This window comes from Scyliorhinus canicula, chromosome 12, assembly GCF_902713615.1.
Source record: "Scyliorhinus canicula chromosome 12, sScyCan1.1, whole genome shotgun sequence".
Classification (NCBI taxonomy): domain Eukaryota; kingdom Metazoa; phylum Chordata; class Chondrichthyes; order Carcharhiniformes; family Scyliorhinidae; genus Scyliorhinus; species Scyliorhinus canicula.
In genome coordinates this window covers 151,056,037-151,082,123 of record NC_052157.1, presented here as the reverse complement: position 1 = coordinate 151,082,123, position 26,087 = coordinate 151,056,037, and the positions used below count along the sequence as shown (strand labels likewise).

The 26,087-nt window shown below is 45.5% G+C and overlaps 1 protein-coding gene across 17 annotated transcripts in view; it reads right to left on the bottom strand.

Annotated features, from left to right (window-relative positions):
- nf1a (neurofibromin 1a) overlaps window positions 1-26,087 on the bottom strand; it is a 330,336-nt gene that overhangs the window by 54,637 nt on the left and 249,612 nt on the right. For all 17 annotated transcript variants that reach the window (XM_038814507.1, XM_038814511.1, XM_038814513.1 and 14 more), the window contains 7 exons: window positions 25,454-25,656; window positions 24,658-24,851; window positions 22,570-22,710; window positions 21,335-21,614; window positions 12,960-13,174; window positions 10,277-10,338; window positions 8,955-9,069 (listed from right to left, as the gene is read on the bottom strand). In XM_038814507.1, the coding sequence (XP_038670435.1) occupies window positions 8,955-9,069; window positions 10,277-10,338; window positions 12,960-13,174; window positions 21,335-21,614; window positions 22,570-22,710; window positions 24,658-24,851; window positions 25,454-25,656 (1,210 nt within the window). The remainder of the gene's footprint in view (window positions 1-8,954; window positions 9,070-10,276; window positions 10,339-12,959; window positions 13,175-21,334; window positions 21,615-22,569; window positions 22,711-24,657; window positions 24,852-25,453; window positions 25,657-26,087) is intronic.

Here is a 26,087-nt window from a genome sequence, read left to right as displayed (position 1 = left end):
CCATAAAAAGCTGTGACCAACATTTTGATGTACACACAGAATACGGTTAAACAGAGAATACAGATGGAACTGTGGATTCTACTCAAAAGTAACTTTGAGTCAGATGGTATAGGAAGTTTGCCATCTGCCCATGTTATTTTGTATATCCATATATTTACTTCCTCAAAACAGTCACATTCTGCAATATCTGTTTCCCAAAATAAAATATTTTATAAAATATTCATAAAGGGATAAAAAGGATGTTTAGTTGTTGATCTTTAGGCGTTGCTGAAGAGCTCAGATAAATTGTGTTCAGTGACCATCAACATTGGATAATCAGCAATTTACAGGATAGAGTTTTAGGAGCAATAATGAAGATGAGACAAATGTTTTGAGCAACCAATTTATAAAATTGCATTTAAGTAAACAATTAAAAAAGGCAGAAGGGGAGTGCTTTCAGTTTCAAAACTGTATCATGGATATTCTTAAAAAAGCACTTTGCGTTGATTAACAATTTAGTCTTTAGAAACAAAAAACTAGCGTAATAGGGATTGTTAAACTTGTTACATTCCTGATTGAAGATGAAGTGCAGTAGATACTGCAAGTTTGAGAATCATTAAGTTCCAAAATTTATGTTTCAAGTTTACTTCAGAGCGTAAGATGTCACAGTCAAAACAAATGCAGAAAAGGTCATAGAATGAACAGTAACTGGACCCAGAGAAGAAATAAAAAGGCAGATAGAATTCAGCACAGAATACAATTGTTAAAATGAGCAGGCATGATGCGTAAATATGCTCCGCACTTCACATCACCTATACATGCAGTTGGAAGTGTTGATGGTAAATGCAACCCATTCCTCAAATGGCAGAAAATTAGAAGTGCCAGCGACTCTGCAAGATGGCATGCTTGGTGACAATTAAGGAGGAAATAGCTAACTCAACTTTTGTCTTTTGACTGATACAAGATCTTCTGAAGATCCCGCAGTAGCTCTTAAGGCTTGGTCATCAGGAACAGTGAATTCCACCACCTCGGAAATGGTTCAAATATAAGTCCCGTCAGTATTTCTGCAGTTTAGGGACTAATAATTAAATGTGGTAAAAGGACCTTCTTATTCATGGTCATATGTTCACCATCAGTAGCCATCAATCAGGTGATGGTCTGTGCTAGATTTGCATATATCTTAAACAGATGACATTGTAGGCTTTCACCTGTCAACGTCTTGTCAATTTTAACTCAGCTTGCTTTGCTTACTGAACAATGTCCTCTTAATACTCAGACAGTAGACAAATGAACCTCAAAGCTGCTTGGTCTTACTGGGTTGAAATTTAACTAGCCCCACAAATGTATTTTAAATATTTATTGCAATTCACCAATCATTTCAAATTGGAATGAATACAAAGATCTTCGATAGCGATTACGCAGGGTTTGCACAGTTAAGTGGCACAGTGTTATGTGAGAGTACCTTTAAGAAATGGGTGTTTATAAATGGGTGTGTATATAAATATCTGTAGTGAGGTTACCTTTAAGAAATGGGTGTTTATTACTGCAGTGATGTCAGAGAGTGGGTGGAGCTGGGCTGTGTCAGCTTTTTTACTTTTGTTTTAGGCTGTTTGCTGCAGGGTGCGTTTTAGTTTTGATTTCAGAGCTGGATAGCTACAGTCACAGCCAGTAGGTGTATTGGAGTCTCTCTCTGTAACCTAAAGACTGTAAATCGATTCTGGTGATTTAAAACTAATAACAGTAGTGACTTTCACCTGTTATGCTTCTGTTAAAAGTTTCTTTTTAAAGTCTTTTAGATGTTAAAAGGAAAGTAAGAATTACTTTGTGTTGTATTCTTTGGGGGTTGTATTTGAATTAATGGTTGCTAAGATGTTCACTCTATGTTTCAAAAAGGTTAACTTGAGTTCATAAACATTGTTTTGCTTTAAAAAATACTTTTACCACACCTGTAGAGTGGGCCGTGTACTCCGATACCACAATCTATTAAAAGTTGTGGGTCAGGTGAATTCCATGATACACTTTGAGGTTCTGTAAACCCTGGCCCAAAACAACAATAAAACATGAATTTGAACAGATTTGGTTCTTAACCTTTCAATCTGACAATCTCATTATTTTACGTTGGGTGTATTTCATTTTCAAATATGAAATGAGGAAATTGAAAAGCCGGGGTCAGATATCCTGATATGTTAATCCCCAAATGACGTAGAGCTTGAATTTGGTTTGGTTCATCATCTCTCTCAGGTAGTCACATAATTATTGAGTGGGGTAGTGAGTGCTTGTACTTTGACGAATAAGATCTTGGGATTGTCTGGGACTGCTGGTTGCAACCTCCCCTCAACAAGAGGGTCTTTTCCTACCCTTCAATGTTCATAAAACACCCAAACATTTAAAGACAATTTGGGCACTAAGGTGGTGAGATGCATGGACGCAAACTCTAGGTTTGCAGCACTTCAATAGGTAATTACATCAGGGAATTTATCCAAATTAATTCTCCTGTCAATTCTAATGGAAAAAGTTGGTGCCAATGCAACACAGACATTCTGTTTTGCATTTACATTGACTGGTAGTTATTGGAGGAATGTTGCTGCTTGTTACGGTGAGCAGGAGGGTAAGTGGAGCTGAGTCCACAAAAAGGTCAGCCATGATCTTACGGAATGACGGAGCAGGCTTGAGGGGGCAGATGGCCTACTCCTGCTCCTCTTATTGTTCTTTGGGGACCAAATTCTGAAATAGAAACAGAAAGCACTGGAAAAACCCAGCAACTCTGGCAGCATCTGTGGAGAGAGAAAAGGTTAATGTTTTGAGTCCAATATGAAACTGCAGCGGGTGGAAACATGATGGGCTTTAATCTGTTGATAAAGGGAGAAGGGTACAAAAGGCAAAGGGAGTGGTAATGGTTGTAATAAAGAAACAAATTACAGATCCAGAGAAAGTATTAACATCTAAATAAAGGTCAGCTCAGTCTGGAAGCAAAAACAAGATATAGTCAGGAACCTGACAAAAAACATTCAAAATAGAGGACAGAGGTCGTGGTCTGAAGTCACTGCGTTCAAAAGGCAGTAAAGTGCCTAATTGGAAGAGGAGATGCTGTTCCTCAAACATGCGTTCGGCTTCACTGGAACACTAGCAGTCAAAGGACAGAAATTAGAGTCTGAAAGAAGATGGCAAGTAACAGCAAAGTCAGGGTTATGTCTGCAGACTGAGTGGAGGTGTTCAGCCAAACCATTTGGGGTTTGGTCTCCCCAATGTAGAGACAACGGCATTGTCAGCGGTGAATACAATAGGCCAAATTGAAAGTAGTACAAGTAAATCACTGTTTCACCTGGAAGGAGTGTTTGGGGCCTTGGACAATGAGGAGAGAGAAGGCAAATGGACAGGTGTTACACCTCCTGTAATTGAAAATTTCCTCCTGGAAATTTTGAAAAGCATCAGGATAGATAAGTCCCCTGGGCCTGATGGGATATACCAAGGTTACTACGGGAAGCAAGGGAGGAGATTGCTGCACCATTGGCGATGGTCTTTGCGTCCTCACTCTCCACTGGAGTAGTACCGGATGATTGGAGGGAGGTGAATGTTGTTCCCCTATTCAAGAAAGGGAATAGGGAAATCCCTGGGAATTACAGACCCATCAGTCTTACGTCTGTGGTGAGCAAAATATCTCCATCTTATGAGAAACATGTTGGAATCATCATTGTGGAAGGTAGCATCATCAGAACAGGTGTGACAGAGATAGAGAAACTTGGAGAATGGTTTGATTTCCGTACAGGAAGCAGCGTGCGAGGAGTTGTAGGAGAGGTAGCTGTGGGAGTCGGTGGGCTTGCAATACAGCCTATCCTGGGGAAAGCGGGCAGCATAATCCAAGACCCCTCCCACCTGGCTTACTCACTCTTACATCGAGCAGGAGATACAGAAGTCCGAGAACACGCACGAACAGACTCAAAAACAGCTTCTTCCCTGCTGTTACCAGACTCCTAAATGACCCTCTTATGGACTGACCTCATTAACACTACACCCTGTATGCTTCATCCGAGGCTGGTGCTTATGTAGTTACATTGTATATCTTGTGTTGCCCAATTATGTATTTTCTTTTATTTCCTTTTCTTTTCATGTACTTAATGATCTGTTGAGCTGCTCGCAGAAAAATACTTTTCACTGTACCTCGGTACACATGACAATAAACAAAATCCAATCCAATCCCCAGAAATGGAGACAGAAAAGTCAAAGAAAGGAAACAAAGTATCAGAGATGGGCATGAGAACCCCCCCCCCACCAGTAGGACTGGAATGTGGAATGTCCCACATACCCCACAAAAGCAAAGACATAACTAGAGTCCATGTAAATACCTTTTATTTGAAGGGAGTGAGGCAAGTTAAAAGGGAAATAGTTCCATGAGAAAACAAGTTCGGTCATGTGGTGGAGGGTGGTGTATGTCATGATATGTACGCATGCACATAATGAGATACAGACAGACAGTGACAGACACCCAGTTCAGCCAATCAACACACAGGACAGAACACAACCAATCATTAGGCAGAACACTAGAAGGTGGTCTCCCACTATAAAACACACGAGGCATCAACACTCTGCCTCTTTCCACTGGTGACAACTGTAGTGACAGTCAGGGTGTACATATCAATTAGCACCTTCTACACGTGGCTCAGAGCTAATCTGGTCTAGTTAGTTATAGTAAGCACGCTTAGATTAGTAGAGTGTCAAACCCACAACGAACTGTGTGCACTGCTTAACGAGTTCAATAAAGCGTATTGAACGAACATCAAAGTTTGGAATCTACTTTCAGGTACAACTGCATCCAGTTGCAGTCAGTGTTACCCCAGGGTGATTAACACAACAGTGTATCGGGATTGTTTGGGCCTCTGTTCAAAGAAGAAATGGACAATGCACAGATCCTCCTGGTGGGGGAAGGAAGTGTAAACGGATTGGGACAGGAAACTGGAAATCGTTGAAATGGCATAGGATGATAGAAGAATCATAAACAACAATAATAATAATCTTTTATTGTCACAAGTATGAAGTTACTGTGAAAAGTCGATAGTCGCCACATTCCGGTGGTAAAGACTGTATGCAAGAAGAAAAAACAATAGTCAAGATAGGAACAAACACGTTCATAGAACATACAGTGCTGAAGGAGGCCATTCGGCCCATCGAGTCTGCACCGACCCACTTCAGCCCTCACCTCCACCCTATCCCCGTAACCCAATAACCCCATCTAACCTTTTTGGTCACTAAGGGCAATTTATCATGGCCAATCCACCTGACCTGCACATCATTGTTTCAGTGGGGCAGTGACAAGCTGAAATGATGGGGACTACCAGAACAGTCCCTTTTGTGGATATTGGGAATGAAGCTTTGAAGCAGTCTGCATGGGGTTATGTGAATTCTAAGTTAGGAGCTGTGGAGAGAACATTTCCAGAGATGAGGTCTGTGGCAGTCCAGGAAACTATGGCTTGATACATTTGGGGTGGGGTTGTGGGGTCATGTTCTGGATGAGGTAGGAAGAAGTGTCTGAGAGTTTAAAATGGCAGATGTGACACTAATAGTTCGAAATGAAAATATCAAGAGTGGGCTAGAGGGATGGGTCCATGTGGAGGAACAGTACTGGAAATGGGTGAAACTGTCTGTTGAACAGGCAGGTGGGGACAGGGCAGGAGGAAAGAGGACACCTGCCCAAAGAAGTGAGCGTGGAGGTGAAGGCAGTGCAAAAAGAGTTTAACATCCTGCCAAGCTCAAAATTCATCGAGGTTGGACAAACGGGGATATAACTGCGTCCTTTGAATAGAATAGAATAGAATAGAATAGAACAGTACAGCACAGAACAGGCCCTTCGGCCCTCGATGTTGTGCCGAACAATGATCACCCTACTTAAACCCACGTAACCCGTATACCCATAACCCAACAATCCCCCCATTAACCTTACACTACGGGCAATTTTAGCATGGCCAATCCACCTAACCCGCACATCTTTGGACTGTGGGAGGAAACCGGAGCACCCGGAGGAAACCCACGCACACACGGGGAGGACGTGCAGACTCCACACAGACAGTGACCCAGCCGGGAATCGAACCTGGGACCCTGGAGCTGTGAAGCATTGATGCTAACCACCATGCTACCGTGAGGCCCCTTTGCTAAGCAGAGATCGTTATGAGTCACAGAGGGTAACAGTGAATACACGACAAGGGGTGCGATTACCATAAGGGATGGGGTCAGAGGGAAAAGTGGAAAGGATTCGGCGGAGTGTTGGTACCAAATGTTGTTGGAGCTTGCATTACTTAACACCAGCAAGGAAGAGCAAAAAGCACCTTATGATGGTGGTGGTGGTGGTGGTGGTGGTGGTGGTGGGGGGGGGGGGGCGCCGCCGCAAGCGGGGGCAGTCACCGAGAAAGTAATTTTGGCAGACACCTTATCAAACACCAGGAGGGAAATGAAAAGCAATGAAGATGAACAAGATGAAAGAGACAAATGGAAATCCCGGAGAGAAGAGCAGAATGTTTTCAAGGTAGGCATTCCTGGTAGAGAAGTGGTGGTGAATTAAACACCAAAATAAAAGCAACATACTGTGAATGCTGGAGATCTTAAATAAAAACAAAAAGTGCTGGAAAAACTCAGGTCAGGCAGCATCTAGGGAGAGAAAACAGAGTTAACATTTAAATCCAATATGACTTTTCCAGAACTGAAGAGAGGTTCTCAAGCTAAGCATATTAATGTATTTAAATCTTTTTCAAATAATTGCCGCAAATTGTACACCAAGTTATATTGGGATTTTTTTTCAACAAAATGAGTTAGCCATCAATATGAGATACCATATTCCATTTTGATGCAGCCTTTCAATCTCAACCAGATGGACAAGAGGGAAAAACACACAGATAAAGGATTCAGAGTGGCAAAAAAGGAACAATCACTCTCTCAGTACAAAACGTTCCTTGTCCCCTCAATATAATACAGTTCCAGCTTCCATTGAATACTCCTCCACCACATGCAATCCAAGGACAATTAGGGTTCCAGGACCATATGACACTACAAATTAATGCAAGCTGTCAGCCCACAAGAACCAAATACTCCCACCAATTCTCTCCTGTTCTGCCAACACAATAGAAACACATTGTTCTTACTTTGTGAAAAGTGCAGAGGCACAAACCATTTGTAAAATGCATGTACCAGAAACTACTTGTGCATCGAGAGCATGAGGCAATAAGTACTTGCTGGCATGAATAAGCATTCAGGAGCCATTATTCCATGATCCATCACCAATTCAGTTCTCCAATCACTGAAGCATTGCTTGAAATCATCTCAGTCTTGTTAAGATGTGTGTTTCCGTTGGGTCTATGCTTACGCTAAAGTTGAAGAGCGACGGGAAGGATGCAAACCAAGAAATATTGGTTCAGCTATGCTGCCACATTTATAACGGCACTTTTAGAGGTGCTATTTCTGGAAGACACTCAGCAAAAGATTTCAAAATAAAAACTCAGACCACAATTTGTCAAACACAAATTTCTACTCAGTGCAATGCAGGACTTTGAGGAAAATGATTCAGCGCATTCATTTTCAGAATATGGATGAAAGTGGCATTTATCAGCTAGCTTACCGGGCACACTGCAGAGGACACTGCGTCAAAAACCCAGCATAGAATTAGAGTTAAGGGTAGGGACGGTGAATTATCGTGTCAGTTAGGTTTTCAAACTATCTGACAACATTATAGTTCATTTTTCTGGCACAGGCCCACAAATAATCAGAAGCATTGAATTTGATTTTACAACTTGCCATGGTGGAAATTCTCCAGTCCCATAAACACTACATTCGAGGGAAACTGAAAAGCAGCCCAGTGTACATTACACTCTCTGATGGCACTCTCTGCTTGTAGCAATGAAACTACAAAGAAAATCTTTAAAAGCAGGTGCAAGATTTTGTTATTTGTTGGCCCAGACCAAATGTCCCTCACAGTGGAGGACATAATTTATCAGAGTGCATGACCAATACACCCGCTAATGTTTTCGCATGCCTAATTTATCAAGTGCAGGTGTTAGGAAAGAGTTAGTGTTTCCTAGTGCTCAAGTTGGAATTGGGGTTTTAGTTGTTTAATAGATTGCACTTATTGAACAGTCTGTACCGATATATGCAGAGGGGCTGGTTTAGCACAGTGGACTAAATTGCTGGCTTGTAATGAAATGAAATGAAAAATGAAAATCGCTTATTGTCACGAGTAGGCTTCAATGAAGTTACTGTGAAAAGCCCCTAGTCTCCACATTCCGGCGCCTATCCGGGGAGGCTGGTACGGGAATGCAGAACACAGCCAGCAGTGTGGGTTCAATTCCCGTACCAGCCTCCCCGAACAGGTGCCGGAAAGTGGCGACTAGGGGCTTTTCACAGTAACTTCATTGAAGCCTACTTGTGACAATAAGTGATTATTATATCAAAGGGACACAGGTGGCACTGTTTTGCTGTTGGAGAAGTTATGACTGAACACAATAAACTTGGGAGTCGAAGACTTGCTTCCTACTCTCCTATTATAGAGTTACCATCAGAGCTCAACACAGGGACTCTTCACATTTATTTGTATAAGTCCGTATATGCAATATATTGAAGCAGCCAACTTGCACACTTGCAGGAACGTTTGGGTTGCTGTGTGGCTCTGCTGCCTGGAGGGAAAACTACATAACTTAGTTACTTGGGGACAAACGGTCCATTACCAATGGGGCAGTTTCCTCGTCTCAGAACTTGCTTGTCTACAAATTTTTACATAATCTCAAAAGCAAACTTTGAGATATTTCACAGTGAGAACACATTTAAACCAGTGCGCAAATAACACTAAACATTTTTGAGGTGGCCCCATAAGTTTTGCAGCAACATTACTGGTTTAGAGACATGGCTTTTAGAAAATATCAGCTGAAATATGGTTTTATAAACTTGAGTTTAAAAGGGCAGTGTAAGGAAGGCAAGTCCAAGAAATGCTTTGTAGTCACCTTGCTCAGGATCCGAATGATCTGTTTAATCTGTCCATGGGTCACTCGTTTACTGATGCAGCCAAAGACAACGAGGGCTCTTGGTTGAAGAGATGGGTTGTACTGGAATGCAAATCTATGTAGAGTGGGAACAATTAATAAAGAATGAGACCAAATTGCAATAATACCAGACAATGCATTGTGTGTGTACCAGGCCAGTTGGAACAGGAGAATTACGTACCAACACTATTAAACCCACAAGGGCTGCGACGGTCACTGGTTCAATACTCAGTTGATGTCCAATTCGCCATTCTCTCCAAGCTTGTTAATATGGGTGCAATTCACTCAAATCCCACGTGACCCAGGGAGGAAGGGTCCACCCAGTATTCCCCACTGCTGCGGCAAAGGGGGCACGACGACATCCTTTGAGGGCAGGTTTGGACTTGGACGCTCTCCTTTAGTTGGAAAGACTACAATGTGGAAGGTCCCCACATTCTGGTGCCAGTGTTTCCCTCTGAAACCCTGGAGTATATTAACCAAGAGTTGTCCTTTTAAGGTGAAGTGGGCTCTCCTTATAGCTGTAATAGCCCGCTGTAAACTCATCTTACTGGCAACCAAGATTGATGTCAAAAATGCCCCTGCAATAAATTTATTTTTAAAACCCCTTTCAGCTCCAAAACAGAGCTTAAAATAGCAAGAAATTTTAAATTGCTCAAGTTCATCCATCTTACAAAGAACAAAATATAACAAAGAAAATTACAGCACAGGAACAAGCTCTTTGGCCCTCCAAAGCCTGCACCAACCATGCTACCCGCCTGAACTAAAACCCCCTACCCTTCCGGGGACCATATTCCTCTATTCCCATCCTATTCATGTAGTTGTCAAGACACCCCTTAATATCTAATAGTCAGATATTTTTTGCATCAGTCATAAAGATGCAGTGTCCACTGAACAATGCAGGTTTCTACATTGAGCTGGATGTACATTAGAATTAACTGATAGAGTCTGCATTTGACTATGTGATACCATTAAATATTTCACGGTTTCAATTGAAAAAAGCAGAGATACGATGCATGGGAGCATTGTGAAATTGTGGGATATAGGTTTGCTCCCTCTGCTCTGCTTCACTCTCAGCCATGACATTGAAGGAAAATGAGAAGTACTTTCAACATGCAAGTTTCCTTGGAGCCAGAAGACCCACTTCCCTGTATTCCTAGACACTGGAGACACACAGTCTGATGAGAGCAGAAGAGGGGGAAGCATTTCGGGAGTAATTATAAAAAAAAGTCAGAGAGAACAAGTAATTAATTTCTTGGACAATGTGCACGCTAATTAAAACCTACTTTTGTGCTAATTCTGTCCACTGGTCCAGCCACTTGCAGGTTGGTATATCCCTCATGCAGGCCTGAAAACAAATCATGGATTATTACAACTTCACCACTCTTGACTACAACCAAATTCTTTGACAAAAATACCATACACAACTTATTAGGCAACATTTTTTTCCCCCTTGATCTTCATTAGCCTAGGAACTTTCCTTTGAAAAACACAATTTTTTGATCAAGTCAACACATAACATCCCTCACCCCCAACCCTATTATGCACTAACCTGGCGGTGCCCTTCTTTAACATATGGCACTATTACTCAGATAACTGGAGCTCACACTAAAGCTATTCCAACTGCACAACAATAAGCTCCGTCAAAGCATAAACTGACAGCGAGGAAAGTTTAATACTGAATGGGATGGGTCATACACTGGAAACATAAATTATTCATCTTGGTTTACTTTCTTCCGTGAAAAAATAGCTCTTGTTAATTATGACGGGCACTTTTGAAATTGGCACAAGTCCAAGCAAATAGTTGCTCAAGAAACAACTTTTGTTTCCACGCTGACAACCAGTTACACAATCACTTTCAATAGTGAAAAGAGGGAAATGAAACCAGCTTCACAATTTGAAAATGACTAAAGATGCATATAAATTTTTTTTAAAAAAAAGCTTCAGTAATTTAAAATCTATTTCATAAAAATACATCAACAAGGGCAGCACGGGGGCACAGTAGTAGCACTGTAGTCTCACGGCGCCGAGGTCCCAGATTCGACCCCGGCTCTGGGTCACTGTCCGTGTGGTGTTTGCACATTCTCCCCATGTTTGCGTGGGTTTCACCCCCACAACCCAAAGATGTGCAGGGTAGGTGGATTGGCCAAGCTAAATTTCCCCTTAATTGGAAAAAATGAACTGGGTACTCGAAATGAAAAAAAAAACACATCAGTAATACTCTACCAGCTATGGAAGCAAGTGGAAAAAAATGTTGGGGTAATTTTTTTTCCCCCTTGTTAGCTCCCATTTAAAAGCAAATAATTTTCAGGCCTTCACTTAAAACCCAAACATTCACCTTGGGCTGAGTGCGGCCTGGTCTCGGGTGCCTGCCACGCAAATCACAGTTCAGTACTTCAAACTCCTACTTTCTCTTTCCATGAAGGTCTTTGCTCCTTTCTTCTATGGGTTGGCCAAGTCAAGTTTGAAGCATGGCAGGCAGTGGGGGCTTATCACTGTCAAGCTGTGCTCTGCGTGACTGCAAGTACATACTGTCACAGCAGTTGTCCACGTGACAGCCATTTCATTCACATTCGCATTACATCTGACAGGCTTTTGGAAAATCACAAGCTGCTCCCCACCACAAAAGTGTGGCGCAGTGGTTAGCACTGCTGCCTCACAGCGCCAAGGGCCCGGGTCTGATCCCGGCCCCGGGTCACTGTCCGTGTGGAGTTTACGCATTTTCACTGTGTCTGCGTGGGTCTCACTCCCACAACCCAAAAAGATCTGCAGGTTAGGTGGATTGGCCAGGCTAAATCGCCCCTTAAGTGGAAAAATCAAAAAAAAACAACCAAATAAAATACAACAAAATAAATATGCCCACTTCCTCACAAGTGGAATCCTAAGGAGGCTATGTAACAGAAGTTTACTCTATAACGGATTTGCTGTTTCTGATCAGATTCTTTGCTGGCAGGGCTGGATGCTCTCCTGAATTTGTTTTTTAAAAAATATATCTTTATTCCAAACACACGGAAACACATCAAGATGACACAAAATAAACAAAGGACACATAGTTTGTTTAATTTTCTCCCCTTTAGTCCCCAACCTCTGACAAACCATTCCTCAAACACTGACAGAAACGGCCTCCAATCCACGTAAAATACCTCCTCTGACCCCACAAGCATGAACTTTACCTCCTTCAGCCTAAGAAATTCATACAGATCTCCCAGCCATGCCGCCCGCGACCCACGGCGGCACAGCTGACCTCCAACTCAATAGTATCCACCGTCGGACACTCAGGGAGGCCAGGCTAACCACATAGGTCCCCTTCCCCTCCTGCAGCCCCGGCGCTTCTGACATCTCAAAGATCGCGACAATAGGGTCCAGTGACATCCTCCCCCCCACAATCCCCGACAGACTCTCAAACACCGCCTCCCAGAAGCTACCCAGCTTTGCACCCCAGAATACGTGAACATGATTTGCTGTCCCTGCTCTCGCGCACATCCTCTACTCACGGAAAGAATGCACTCATCCGTGCCCGAGTCACATGTATCCTATATACCACCTTGAACTATAGAAGGCTCATCCTCGCACAGGAGGAGGTCGAGTTGATTTGATGCATCATCTCGCTCCATATTCCCCATCCCATTCCGATCCCCAACTCTTCCTCCCACTATCGCTTGATCCCTTCCACTAGGGCCGACCCCTTCTCTTCCAACCACCCATAGATATCAATCATCCCCCTCCAAACCCACCAGTCATCGGACCAATACCTTCTGCAGTAGTGTATAGTTCGGCAGCTGAGGAAATGAGGGCAGCTCCTTCAGGGCAAAACCCCTCACCTACCAATATCTAAACTCGCTCCGCTCGTCTCGGCAACTCAAACCTCACTCGCACACCCGCCAACCCCACAAACTTACCCTCAGCAAACAGGTCCCTAACCTGCTGCTCCCCTGCATTTGTGACTGTAAAGCTGCCCGTCTCTCTTACCTCCATTATTTCCAACAAGGCTTCAGTTACAGTTTCTAGGGAAGAAAGAGCAAAAGTCTCCCTCTCGTAGGATCCGGGCGAGAAGGAACGATCCCGATAGCTGGATCGGAAAGCAATCACAGCCGCCGATTTAACTTTACTAATTCCAAATAGCAGGTAGAACTTGGGCAATGAAAACTCAGTCAGACTGAGCCTCAGCACTTGTTTAGTCTCTTCTGTTCGGAAGGAAAGAAAAAGTTGTTTTTCAAACTGTGAAGTGCACTCCATTCAAAAGTCTACAAACTTATTTAAACATGTAAGATAAGAAATTACTGGCTAGGATATTGGCAGTATATCCCTAGCTAGGGCAGTGGAACCCTTAAAAGCGGGAATCGACCACATGGAGCAGAGGCTGGAGCCCCGGGGCCAGGCTATTCGGAAAGTGGAGGAGGTGATGGGGGAGCACGAGGAGCAGCTCGCCCCTTTGGTGGCTGAAGTGGGTCTGACGCAAGAGACCCAGAAGAGGTTAAAGGAGAAGGTGGAGGACCTGGAGAATCGCTCCCGGAGACAGAATCTAAGAATCTTGGGGATGCCTGAAGGCATCGATGGAGCGAAGGCTGGCATGCATGTGGCCAAGATGCTGGAAAAGTTGATGGGGGAGGGGGCCTTTGACCGGCTCCTGGAGGCCGAGCGAGCACACAGGGCGCTGATGAGGAATCTGCAGGCGTATGAGCCGTCGAGGGTGATGGTGGTGCACCTTCAGCGGTCCCTGGATAAGGAGAAGATATTGAGATGGGCGAGGCAGACGAGAAGATGCACCACCATGTTCATGATGGTGAGTGGGAAGCTGGAGTGGTTGCCGGTGGTTTTGGTTAATATTTATGCCCCAAATTGGGACGGTGTAGTTTATGAGGCGAGTGCTGGGGAAGATCCCACACCTGGAAGAAAGAGAGAGAGGGGGGAGAGAGAGAGAGAGAGAGAGAGAGAGAGAGAGAGAGAGAGAGAGAGAGAGAGAGGGAGAAAGAGAGAGAGAGAGAGAGAGAGAGAGAGGGAGGAGAGGGAGAGAGAGAGAGAGAGAGAGGAGAGGGAGAGAGAGAGAGAGAGAGGAGAGGGAGGACCGGTCAAGCCCGAGGTCGGGGAGGGAGGCAGCAGTGGCGAAGGAGCTGTAGAGGTTCATGGAGTTCATGGGTGGGGACCCGTGGAGATTTGGGAGGCCGAGGGCGAAGGCGTTTTCATACTTCTCCAATTTGCACAGGGTGTACTCTCAGATTGACTTTTTTGATGTTATTGGCGGGGGGAGGGGGGCAGCACCCACAGTGGAGGTTAGACGTAGGGTTGTTTGCAGAAGAACAGGTGTGGGAGTAGGTGAGGGCTGCCATCCGAGGATATGTGGAACAAAATGATACAGATGAGGTCTCAGCCGCCACGCTGTGGGAGGCGCTCAAGGCAATGGTTGGGGGGGGGTCATCTCAATCTGGGTGCACAGGTAGAGGGAGCAGCGAGCAGGGATGGCAAGGTTGATGGATGAGATTCTGTGGGTGGACAGGAGATATTCGGAGGCCCCACGGGCAGGATTGTTGAAGGAGAGGCAGAAGCTCCAGGTGTAGTTCGGGCTGGTGTGCAGGGGAAGGCAGTAGGGCAGTGTGCGGAGGGCCAGAGGGACAGTGTATGAGTACGGGGAGAAGGCTAGTAGGGTGCTGGCCCACCAACAGGAAGCAGGAGGTGGCGAGGGAGATTGAAAGGGTGAAATACGGGAGGGGTAGAGTGGTACTGGACCAGGTGAATGGGATATTTGAGGAGTTTTATAAAACAAACCCCCACCGGGGGGCGGGGGCGCTCCGATTCCTGGAGGGGTTGGAGTTCCCCAAGGTGAAGGAGGACCAGGCAGAAGAATTGGGAGCACCCATTGGACTGGTGGAGGTGAGGGAGGCGATGCAGGTAGGGAAGACCCTGAGCTTAGGCGGCTTCCCGGTAGAATTTGAGAAAAGATTTTTGGGAGACCTGGGGGCCCTGCTGGTAAGGATATTCAATGAGGTGAGGCAGAAGGGGAGCTCCCCCCAATGTCATCGCAGGACTCAATATCTTCAATTTTGAAGAAGGATAAGGACCGGGAGCAGTGTAGGTCTTACCGCCCGATATCACAGCTGAATGTAGACGCCAAGTTGTTGGCAAAGATCTTGGCCTCGTGAATTGAGGACTGTGTGTCGGGTTGATAGGGGAAGACCAGACGGGGTTTGTAAAGGGGAGATATCTGTCGGCTGAGTTTAAGCATTTGTTGAATGTTATAATGAAGCCATCGGAGGGACAGAATTGGAGGTGGTGGTCGCCAGGAACACAAAGGCCTTTGATCGGGTAGAATAGAATATTTGTGGGAGGTACTGGGGCGGTTCAGGTCCGGGGAGGAGTTCGTGGATTGGGACCAGTTGTTATATCAGGCGGCGGTAGCGAGTGTAAGGACGAACAGGGTGAGTTTGGGGTATTTTGGGCTGCATCGTGGGAGGAGTCAGGGATGCCCACTCTCTTTTTGCCTTGATGATAGGGCCACTGGCAATGGCGCTAAAGAGTGTCAAGGGGCTGGAAAGGGATATTGCGGAGTGGTGGTGGGGGGTGTGGTGGTGGTGAAGCTCAGAGTCTTGCTCTATGCGGACGATCTGTTGCTTTACACATGAAAGTATTGAGGGGATCATGGACATTTTGGTGGAATTCAGCCGGTTTCAGAGGTAGAAGTTAAACATGGGAAGAGTGGGATCTTTCCAATTCAGGCGAGGGGGCGGGAGAGGAGGTTGGACGAGCTGCCGTTTTAAAGGTAGTGGGGGCGAGTTTCAGGTATCTGGGCATCCAAGTGGCGCAGGGATGTGAGCAGCTACATTAATTGAATTTGGAGCGGTTAGTGGAGCAGATGAAGGAGCATTTTAACAGGTGGGACTTGCTCCCGCTGTCGTTGGCAGGGCGGGTGCAATCTGTGAAGATGCCGATATTCACAAGGTTTCTATTAGTGTTCCAGAACCTTCCGATTTTTATTCCAAAGGCTAAGATGGGTGAAAAAAGTGCGGCTGGAGCGGGAACGTTGGCGGAGGGGGCAATGAGGGAGCAGATGGAGTGTCCTCTTGTAAGGACACTAGCTTAGGGGCATTGTTAACGTGCCTCTGCAGTTCTCGCCGACCCTGAGGGTGTTTGGACAGTGGTGGCTGCACCTGATGTTGGAGGGTGCCTCTGTTCAGGCTCTGATTTGCAGGAATCACAGCTTTGCTCCAAGGGGGGGCTGGACGCGGGGTTCGAGGGATGGTGGCGGGCGGGGATTGAGCGGTTTAGAGACCTATTTATGGGGGCAGATTCACGAGCTTGGAGGGACTGGTGGAGGAGTATGAGCTGCCATGGGGGAATGGGTCCCGGTACTTACAGAAATGGGATTATGTCAGGTGCTGTCCTTTCCCGACCTGCCACCTCCAGGGTTGCAGGACAAGGTGGTGTCGAAAACGCGGGTTGGTGAGGGCAGGGTGTCTGAGATTTACAAGGAATGAATGGACTGGGGCAGCCGCCCCGAAAGGAGAGGTTAAGCAGAATTGGGAGAAAGACCTGGGGAGGGTGCTTGAGGCTGGCTTATGGGAGGAGGCACTGAGGAGGGTTAATGCATCCTCTGTGTGCTTGGCTTAGTGTCATTCAATTTAAGGTAGTGCACAGGCCACATATGACAGTGGCCAGAATGAGGTGTTTTTAGGATAGGTGTGGGCGGTGCGCGAGCTGGCCCACAAACCACATCTACATGTTTTGGGCCTGTCTGTCTGAAACTGGAGGTAATTTGGCGGGCGTTTTGCTGATGCGATGTCTGAGGTGTTGAGAGTGAAGGTGGTCCCAAGTCCAGAATTGGCGATTTTTGGAGTGTGGGAAGACCCAGGAGTCCAGGGGGCGAGAGAGACCGACGTCTTGGCCTTTGCCTCGCTGGTAGTCCGGAGATGGATCCTGTTGGAATGGAGGGACTATGGGGGGGGGGTATGCGCGTTGTGGAATTCCTCAGATTGGAAAAAATCAAGTTCCCCTTGAGAGGGACTGCGGAGGGGTTTGCCCGGAGATGGAGACCGTTTATTGGCTTCTTCAAGGATAGTTAAGAAGTCAGGAGGGAGGGTGGGGTGAAGCTTTGTGGTTAAAAAAGGTGGAGTGGGTGGAAGGTAATGGTAGGGAGGGTGGGGCGCGAGGGTGTTGGTTATTTATGTTATGTGATTTCCTGTTTGTTCGCTTTTTGGTTATAGTTGTGTTTGATGTGTATGTATATATATAAATGCCTTAATAAAAACATTAAAAAAAAGGGAAATAGATTCAAAATTAGTTCATAAAATATTTTTCAAAGTGTGATTAGCACAGGCAGCTTTTAATTGAGCCCACTCCTGCTATTTCTTTATATCCTGCACTTGAACTCATCTTGTTCCATTTGTTTATGGAACAAAAAACAATCACATTCCTGAAAATCTTTACTCACCTAGCGGACATTGCCTTTTGGGGAAGACAGCTTCAGATTTCCACGGTACCAAAGAAAATGATGATGCCCTTGGTCTGGATCCCCCCTACCTTATTGAATATGGGGGCGATTCTCCAGATTTCCAAGTGCTGTAGCGAGTGGGAATTGTCGCAAGTTTCCTGGCACTCCGCCCTGCAACACTATTCAACGTTAATTCGTCCACTTAACCAGGCCTCAAAGGCTTTCCACCCTGAATGCCGGCTCGCCAGCTGATCTGCCGGAATAGCGCTTGCCAGCCCCCAGCTAACAAGTTGGCTGCACTTGCTCAGCCAACCCCAGTCAGCTCGCAACAATGGCGCCAAGGAGACCGGCCCCGGGATTTAGAGATACTGACCTGGGGAGGCTCCTGGACATGGTCGAGGCCAGGAGGGATGTCCTGTTCTCCAGAGGAACCCGGAGGGTGAGCCACAGGGCAGCCAATGCTGCCTGGGATGAGATAGGTAGCCGGCTGCCTCCACCTCTGATGTGCATCCTGGGGACACAACTTGATGTAGGGGTAGAGCAAGGAGGGCAAAGCACATCTGGGATCACTGAGGGCACTGGATGAGGGGTGCGTGGGGGGGTGAGGGGTGCATGGGAGGGATGTTGATGCACCATTGTGAGAGTGGGGGCATATATTTAACAATAACTACCCTTGTGCACAACCAGTAGGAAGCCTCTGTCACTTTCTCCCACAATGCATTGCCGCATGCAGGTGATGGGTGTGAGTGAGCACCCAGCAGACAAGTAGGGTGAGATTATGGCATGGACTGAGGAGCACCAGCGCCCAGCTCTCTGTGGGTATCATCACCCCCCCCGACAGTGAACTGCAGACAGTGCCGACACAGTAGCAGCACCCTGGAATGATGTGACACATATCCTGGGAGGGTGGGAAATGGGGGTGACGGATGGGTAAGAATGCGACGATGGACCAGGCCACGTCGGAGGTGAATCGGGTCCATGTCAAAAACAAAATAATCTTCCGCCCAGGCATACAGGGCATTTGTGACCTGTCGGATTCACTGTGGGCTGTCGCTGTGACATCACAAGTCCCCACTCGAGCCCTGGAATAATCCCTTTGCATAAAATGTTCAGGGCTGCAGTGATGGCCACCGGGTGCGGGTGCCCTCCTCTTCCACGTGGTGACAAGTCCCCGAGGATATGGCACAGGTGTTGCACCATCTTCTTGTTGAGGTGGAGCTCCCTGCGGCACGCGCTGTCATTTGTTCGAATGCCCAGCGGCGCCTGTACGCCCTGGGCCGTTGCAGGACCCCCCCCTCCCCCCGGGTTCTTCCCTGGCCTGATGGGCGGCAGGGTCCTCAGGGAGTGGGGAGGGTCCAGCACATGGGCCACTGCCTTGAGCATCTGCAGACTCTACTGTCGCAGCCGTCTCCAGAATATGGCCGCAACGGGTTATAATAATAATAATAATCGCTTATTGTCACAAGTAGGCTTCAATGAAGTTACTGTGAAAAGCCTCTAGTCGCCACATTGTGGCATCTGTTCAGGGAGGCTGGTACGGAAACACATGATCCAGGAGTTGGCATGGAGGTGGAGCGAGTGGTTGCCCCCCCCCCCCCCCCCATGGCTGCCCACCCCTGCGGGAGGTCCCCCCACCCCCAGCCGAGTGTCCCCCACCGAGCACAGAGGCAGCGAGCCCAGCGCCGCCGGGCTCTTTGCCTGTGAACAAAGATTGCTACTCACCTCCTCGGTTCCCCACAGAAGCCCTTCCATAAGGTTCATATTTTGAAAAAAGAGCACTAATCGGCGCCAGTGGGACCACTTGCTGGGGAGGCCGCTGAATGACAGGAGGCCATTGGCTAACGGGTGGGTCTTGTTAATTGTATGGAAATTGGTCTTTAGTGATAATTGGTTTCTCGCCATGCTATGGCTGGATTCCAAATTCACCTACGAGAGCACGCTGGTTGCATTGCAAACTGTTTGGCGCCTGGCGCAGTTCACGTTTCTGGCCTCTCCCACTATTCACTGGCCTCATTACCTTTGAGCGCGAGTGCAACGAGGCCGGAAGTTCACATCCTATGTTTACAAGTATCTAGGTTAGAGTAGCCCTTGAACTTAAAATTCAATAAAATAAGGGCACCACAGTGGCGCAGTGTTTAGTACTGCTGCCTCACGGCGCCGAGGTCCCAGGTTCGATCCCAGCTCACTATCCATGTGGAGTTTGCACATTCTCCCCGTGTTTGCCTGGGTTTTGCCCCCACAACCCAAAGATGTGCAGGGTAGGTGGATTGGCCACGCTAAATTGGCTCTTAATTGGAAAAAAATAATTGGATACTCTAAATTTATTTTTAAAAATTCAACAAAATATACCCACGGTCATATTCAACCTGCATGCAACTTAATCCTTTCAGCCTGGTATCATGACTCGACATTGAAGAGTTCGCCTAGATTGTAGCCCCGCCCCAGAGCGAATGCTTTTCATTTTCAAATCAAGATGAACATTCTAGCATGTAGGAATTTATGCTGCAGCACAGGAATCAAGCTCAACGGTTCAAAAGAATAATATGTAAGATGGTTTCAAATATTAAGCCTGTAAGATGCAACACTTAGATTAAAAACTGCCTGTGCTGATCACAATTATTTTGAAAAAACATTTCACGAACTGGCAGATGAATTTTGAAACTATTTCTCAACTGTTGCATAACCTTTCGCATTGCTGAAATAATTCAAGTAAATCATTATTACTAGAATTTCCAGATTCCGAGCAAACATGAGTCAGCTGTGCAAAAACACCCTTCCATATCCACGCTGACTTAAGGAACAAGTCGAACGAGAAGCTGAGAGCTGCACTAACCCCATGGAGATGCATTTCAGAGAGTCGGGACACTTTGCTTCATTTCTGTATTGCGTCAGACTTGCGCATGTTGACCCCAAATGGTGCACACAATACTGCGAGAACGGCATATTTCCCAGATTGGTCATCCTTACCCCATAGCAAAAAAGGCTTGCATCTATTAATGTCTTCATCGTTGGAACAAAATGTGCCAACAAGCTTCGCAGAGTAATAAGGAAATCTGCCATCCTTACCTGGCCTGATCCACATGACCCCAGACCACAATTACGTTAACTGACTCTCAACTGCCCTCTGGAACAGTCTAGCAAGGCCATTCAGTGCAAAGGCCATTAGGGATGGGTAATAAATGCTGGCTTTGCTGCCGCTGCTCATATTCCATGCAAGAATTTAAAAATGAAGAACTGGATGCTGTGTGAAAGGAGGTGGTATTAAAATGGATTATCAAAAGCTTGCAAAGGAGGGAAGGGAATGGAGTGATCGGAGGACTGAAATCTGGAGCATGGGGCTTAGACAGCAAAATTAATGGTCACCAATAATGGAGTCAAGGACAGAGACGGATCCACAGGGGAATACAGTTCTTGGGTCCAGGGGTGGGGTTGCTGTAGGGTTAGATAAGCTTATAGAGATTAGAAGGGGCAAGGCCATGAAGAAATTTAAACATGAGGTTTAATTTTAGATGGGAAATTGTGGAAGCCAATGTATCAGTGAGTACTAGGTGGGACGTGGGCTGATGAGGAACGGATGTTGGTGTGTGATAGGATGTGGGAAGAGTTTAGGATGACGTGCCAATTTATGGAAGGTGGAGGTCAGAAACGGGAGAAACATTGGAACTGTTTCAAGTCTGGTTGTAACAAAGATGTGAGGATTTCAACAGTTGCGGTAAAAGCAGTGATAGGCAATTGTAAAGAAATGCAAGTAGACCAACTTCGTGACAAATAGAAATAGCTGCCCACAGTTCCTCCAACAAAATAAAATATAGCATTTGTTTCAAAAAATTTCTTTTGAGACAGTAGAAGGTTCCCATACAAGACAAAACTTAAAAAGTCACAAGACAACGTAAACGCTGATGATTACTTGACCAGAGCTTACCACTAAAATTGAGTTGAGAACAAGTGCAGAGTGAATGAATAATGTTGATAACCAAGCCATGGGTGGAAGCTCGAAGGGACAGAGGCCCAGTGGCCACCAATAAAGTAACCACGTGGAAGAGGTAGGGGAGATGTGCAGCCACATCGAGTGAATTGTTGAAAGACAACATCAGCATGTAACGGGCTAGGATTGCAATGTCATCCCACATCAGGTGCTGTTCCAGAGTAGGAGTTGGAGAGAGGCACGTCTTATCAATTATTTTGCACATTCTTCCAATCACCTGCAGAGAAGGAACAGCAAGAAAAAGGTCACACGTAGCAAAAGAGGAAAACTTTGACAAAGGGTCAACTGGACTTGAAACATCAACTCTTTCCTCTCCCTACCGATGCTGCCAGCATTTCTCTTTTGGTTTCAGATTTCAGCATCTGCAGTAATTTGCTTTTACACGTTGTTTTACAAACTGGTCCGCACAGTAATTTAGATATGGAGAATATACAGCTTGAGGTTTAAGACAAGGGAAGAGCATTGGAAGAGGAGTAGGCCATTCAGCCAGTCGAACCTGCTCTGCCATTAAAAATGAGTGGACACTGTGATGTGTTTTTTTACACTCACTATTCTCATAAACCTTTACATTATTGCTAATCAGAAATCTATCAATTTCTGCTGTAAACATAAACAATGACTGAGCTTCCACAGCCCAAATAATGACCAAAATTGAGTGAATTCAAAGCTGCCAGAAATTCCTCGGGCGAAGCTCTGCTGTTTAAACAGAACTCCCAATTTGCATCAATTGAATTTGATAAAATGTTTCTCCCCCCTTCAACATGCTGAGGTATAAACCTTCGCATTGCTGGAGGACCTCCATTTTGTCGCTTAAGTGGGCATTGATCATGTGTGAGTTTTGACAGCGACTGTCTGCAGGCCATTGAGAATGGGGGAGCCCAGGCTGCTTTTGTGTTTGGACTGTGCACATTTTCCAGTGAGGGTCCTCGGATAACTGTAATGAGGAAGACGGACTGACTTGACTCTTCCCTAGCCCAGGGATATTAACTAAAATCGGTTAACAGCACAAACCCAAGTATCAAACCTGTGACCTCAGCAATGACTTAGGTGTCACATCAGGCCATACTTCACTCACTATGTCATTGAGTTTGGTACCTACACGTGAGCATAAATTCCGAGAGTAACTGAATCCAAGTGACATTCCAAATTAGCAGAGATATTTTTCCTCATACCTTGCTTGAAACAAGTTTTACATTTCCTGATGCCAGGGCTACTGCAGTATCTGCCATGACCTCTGCTTTGATTGAGCCCAAACCACCCGTAGCACTGGTCTTTATGAAACTGTCGAGCACCACATCGAGCAAGTCCGTGATCTGCACAAGCAAACAGGGGATGAGACAAAAAAAGTTGCACCAAAAGTCAAACCAGAGACAACTGCAAAGCGGAAAGATGTCTCAATGTAAAAGTGGTAAAGGCTGACAATATATCAACAGAACATTTTTAAAACTGGGTGTCAAAACGGTAGCCACTTCTGACAATGGAGCTTTGCAATTATAAATCGACTAACAAAGTAGAAAATCAGAAATATACTGGAAAGTCTAAATGTCAGCAAAATTATATTTGACTGGATTATATTTTTATTATCTTCAACAAAACGTTGTATAGTGCAAGCATGAAGCCGTTGGTGCTTTGGGTTGAGAAGGACCACGCTGCCCCTCCACCCCGGATTTTTCCGCTGTCCCCTCCCCCGCAACCTCTGTGATGTGTTTTGCAGAGGCGGTCCGCCATTGGCCGGTGACTGTATCTTCTTATCATTGCCAATGGGGTTTCCCGTTATTCACACCCTCCGCCATTGGGGAATCTGAGGTAGGGGGCTCCCGCCATTGGGAACAGTTGCAAAACCCCGCCCGTAATTTCAAGTCACAAGAAGCCCTTCTTTCAAATGTTAATTTAATGCATTTTTAAAAGTTTGTTTTGGTTTAACTTGTCCTAAGCATCGTATTCTTCACACTATTATCCATAGTAAGGCCGGTTTAGCTCATTTGGCCGGACAGCTGGTTTGTGATGCAGAGCAAGGCCAACAGCGCGGGTTCAATTCCTGCACCGACTGAGGTTATTCATGAAGGCCCCGCCTTCTCAACCGTGTACCTTGCCTGAGGGGTGGTGATCCTCAGGTTAAATCGTCACCAGTCAGCTCTCCCCCTCAAAGGGGAAAGCAGCCTATGGTCATCTGGGGCTATGGCGACTTTACTTAATTATCCTCCATTCATACGTGGATTATTATTTGCAAAAGTTAAGTTATTCTATTTCAGTCTATTTTTTGTATTATGCCATGGAAAGCAACAGACAAACTAAAATGTTCCTTCAAATGTTACAGGCAGTTACATTTGCAGCCAAATCCAGAAATTAAAATGAATAAAATATGCAAAAAAATTAATACAGATATTTTGCCAACTACCTGTAGCCATTTTGCTTCTCTACAATCTACTATTTACCAAAGGAAATCCTTAGAATACACCCAACTATCTTTTACTCAGAATCCTAGAATTCCTTACCTAATACTGATGTGAAAGCAGCATTATCACAAAGACTGCCGTGATTCAAAAGGGCTACCAGCACCTACTCAGAACAATAAATGTGGCCTTGCCACTGTTGTCCACATCTCAGTATCAAAAGTAAAAAATATTCCTTTGGTCACCCCTAATGTCGTTCTCTGGTTCCCTGCCTATTGCTATTGGTAGGACAGTGGTTAGCACTGTTGCTTCACAGCGCCAGGGTCCCAGGTTCGATTCCCGTCTTGGGTCACTGTCTGTGTGGAGTCTGCACGTTCTCCTCGTGTCTGCGTAGGTTCCTTCCGGGTGCGCTGGTTTCCCTCCACAAGTCCTGAAAGACGTGCTTGTTAGGTGAATTGGACATTCTGAATTCTCCGTGTACCCGAACAGGCGCCGCAATGTGGCGATGAGGGGATTTTCACAGTAACTTCATTGCAGTGTTAATGTAAGCCTACTTGTGACAATAAGATTATTATTATTATTTCCATCTTGACGTCTCTAAGGTGTTTTTGGTTGTTAAACATGGTTTTAAAAAAGCAAGTTGTTGTGGAGAGACTGTAAGAACGAGCTTGTGTGCAGCTATGCTGAGTTCCAACATATCGCCCAACAGGAGGGAAACAAACCTTTTGGAACTGCAGTTGTGAAATCAAGAAGTGTACTTTGTTATAAATGTAGCAATGTATAATTTATTTTAGCTACACTGGCTCAGAAACAGTCAGATTACAGTAATTAGACCTGGAGGCATTTCATTAAAAATTGCATTGATACCTGACCGAGGCTGCCCCAGATCTTTGCCTGGATAGAAGGGTACATTTGCTTCTCGTTAATGGTCATCGTGATCAACTTATCCAGGATGGCAGTAACCCGCTGACGTTTGGCATCATCATTGTGCTTACAGAAACGAACCAGGTTCGACAACCAGGGTGTCATGTATTCCAGACAAAGGTGTTTCAGTTCAATACCTATAATAAAAAGAGTTTGTTAAACTTGAAAATCTTTGCGTCGATCATTTTGTTCCCGGGCATCCTCAAGGCAAATAAAGAAATTCTGCACAGTATCTGGTGTCAGCAGCAGGTTTCATCTGCTCAGGTCAGTTATATGTGGGCTCATGGGGCGGGGGGGGGGGCGCGAGGGAGTTGTAATTTATGTTGTCAGGCTTGCTAAGTGTGATACTCCAGCACTGTAACTGCTTGCTTCAGCCAAGTGGAAAATTAATCTATTTGGAGCCTCGACACCCAGGTGCAATGGCCCACTTCTGTAACTCCAAATAAAGCACATTTATAATCTAGTCGGAACCACGAGAAAAAGGTACTAAACTGAGGCTAATGGGAAGAAACAGAAAGTGAAACATTCAAGTCAACTCCGACACACCTTTTTGTGACTAATTCAGAGCAGGTTACCCACTGCATCGCCTGCACTGCCAAAAGAGATCAGAGGAAAAACATTTAAAGCCATCAGGAAATCTGAACCTGGACCTGTGGTGAAAAGGTAGTATTTTAACCACTGCACCACCCTTCTAAACTGCAATGCTTCCAAATCATTCTTCAAAGAAAAACGTGCTTACTGGATTTGCTAAATCCTGAGATGCACTCTTCAAGGAACTCCAGCGTCAGGTGAGGCTCATTTGCTGCCAAGGTTTTACTGATGGAGACAATAAACAATGTGTTGTTTGCAGGGATGCACAGTCCAGATGTCTCCAGCAACTGACCCTCTATCTTCAGATTGAAGGTACATGTTAAGGCACACAGGAGATTATAGGCAGCAGACCTACGGGAATGTAAATAAAAGGCAAAATTAAAATTCGCACCCAAGGAAATGAAGTGGCGCTTGTGAACACAATTGCAGGATCAATTGCAGCCAATATTTTTCCAGCTGCAAACATACATAACAAGGTTTAGCCTGTCTGAAATAGCTTGAAGACACTACTTCGAATGGAAAGTAGCGAGTCAATGCCAGTGAGGCTCATCTGAATTTGACCAAAATTGCACACGAATGGGGTTATATGCCAAAACACAGGGTGAAGTTACCATTGACCAGAAAATGAACTGGACCAGCCATCTAATCACTGAGGTTACAAGTGCAGGTCAGAGTCTGGGAATTTTGCAATGTGTAACTCACTTCCTGGCTCCGTAAATCTGTCCGGAGTCACAACACTGGCAAAATTAGATTTTATTTAAAATATCCGAGGTCCTTGGTGG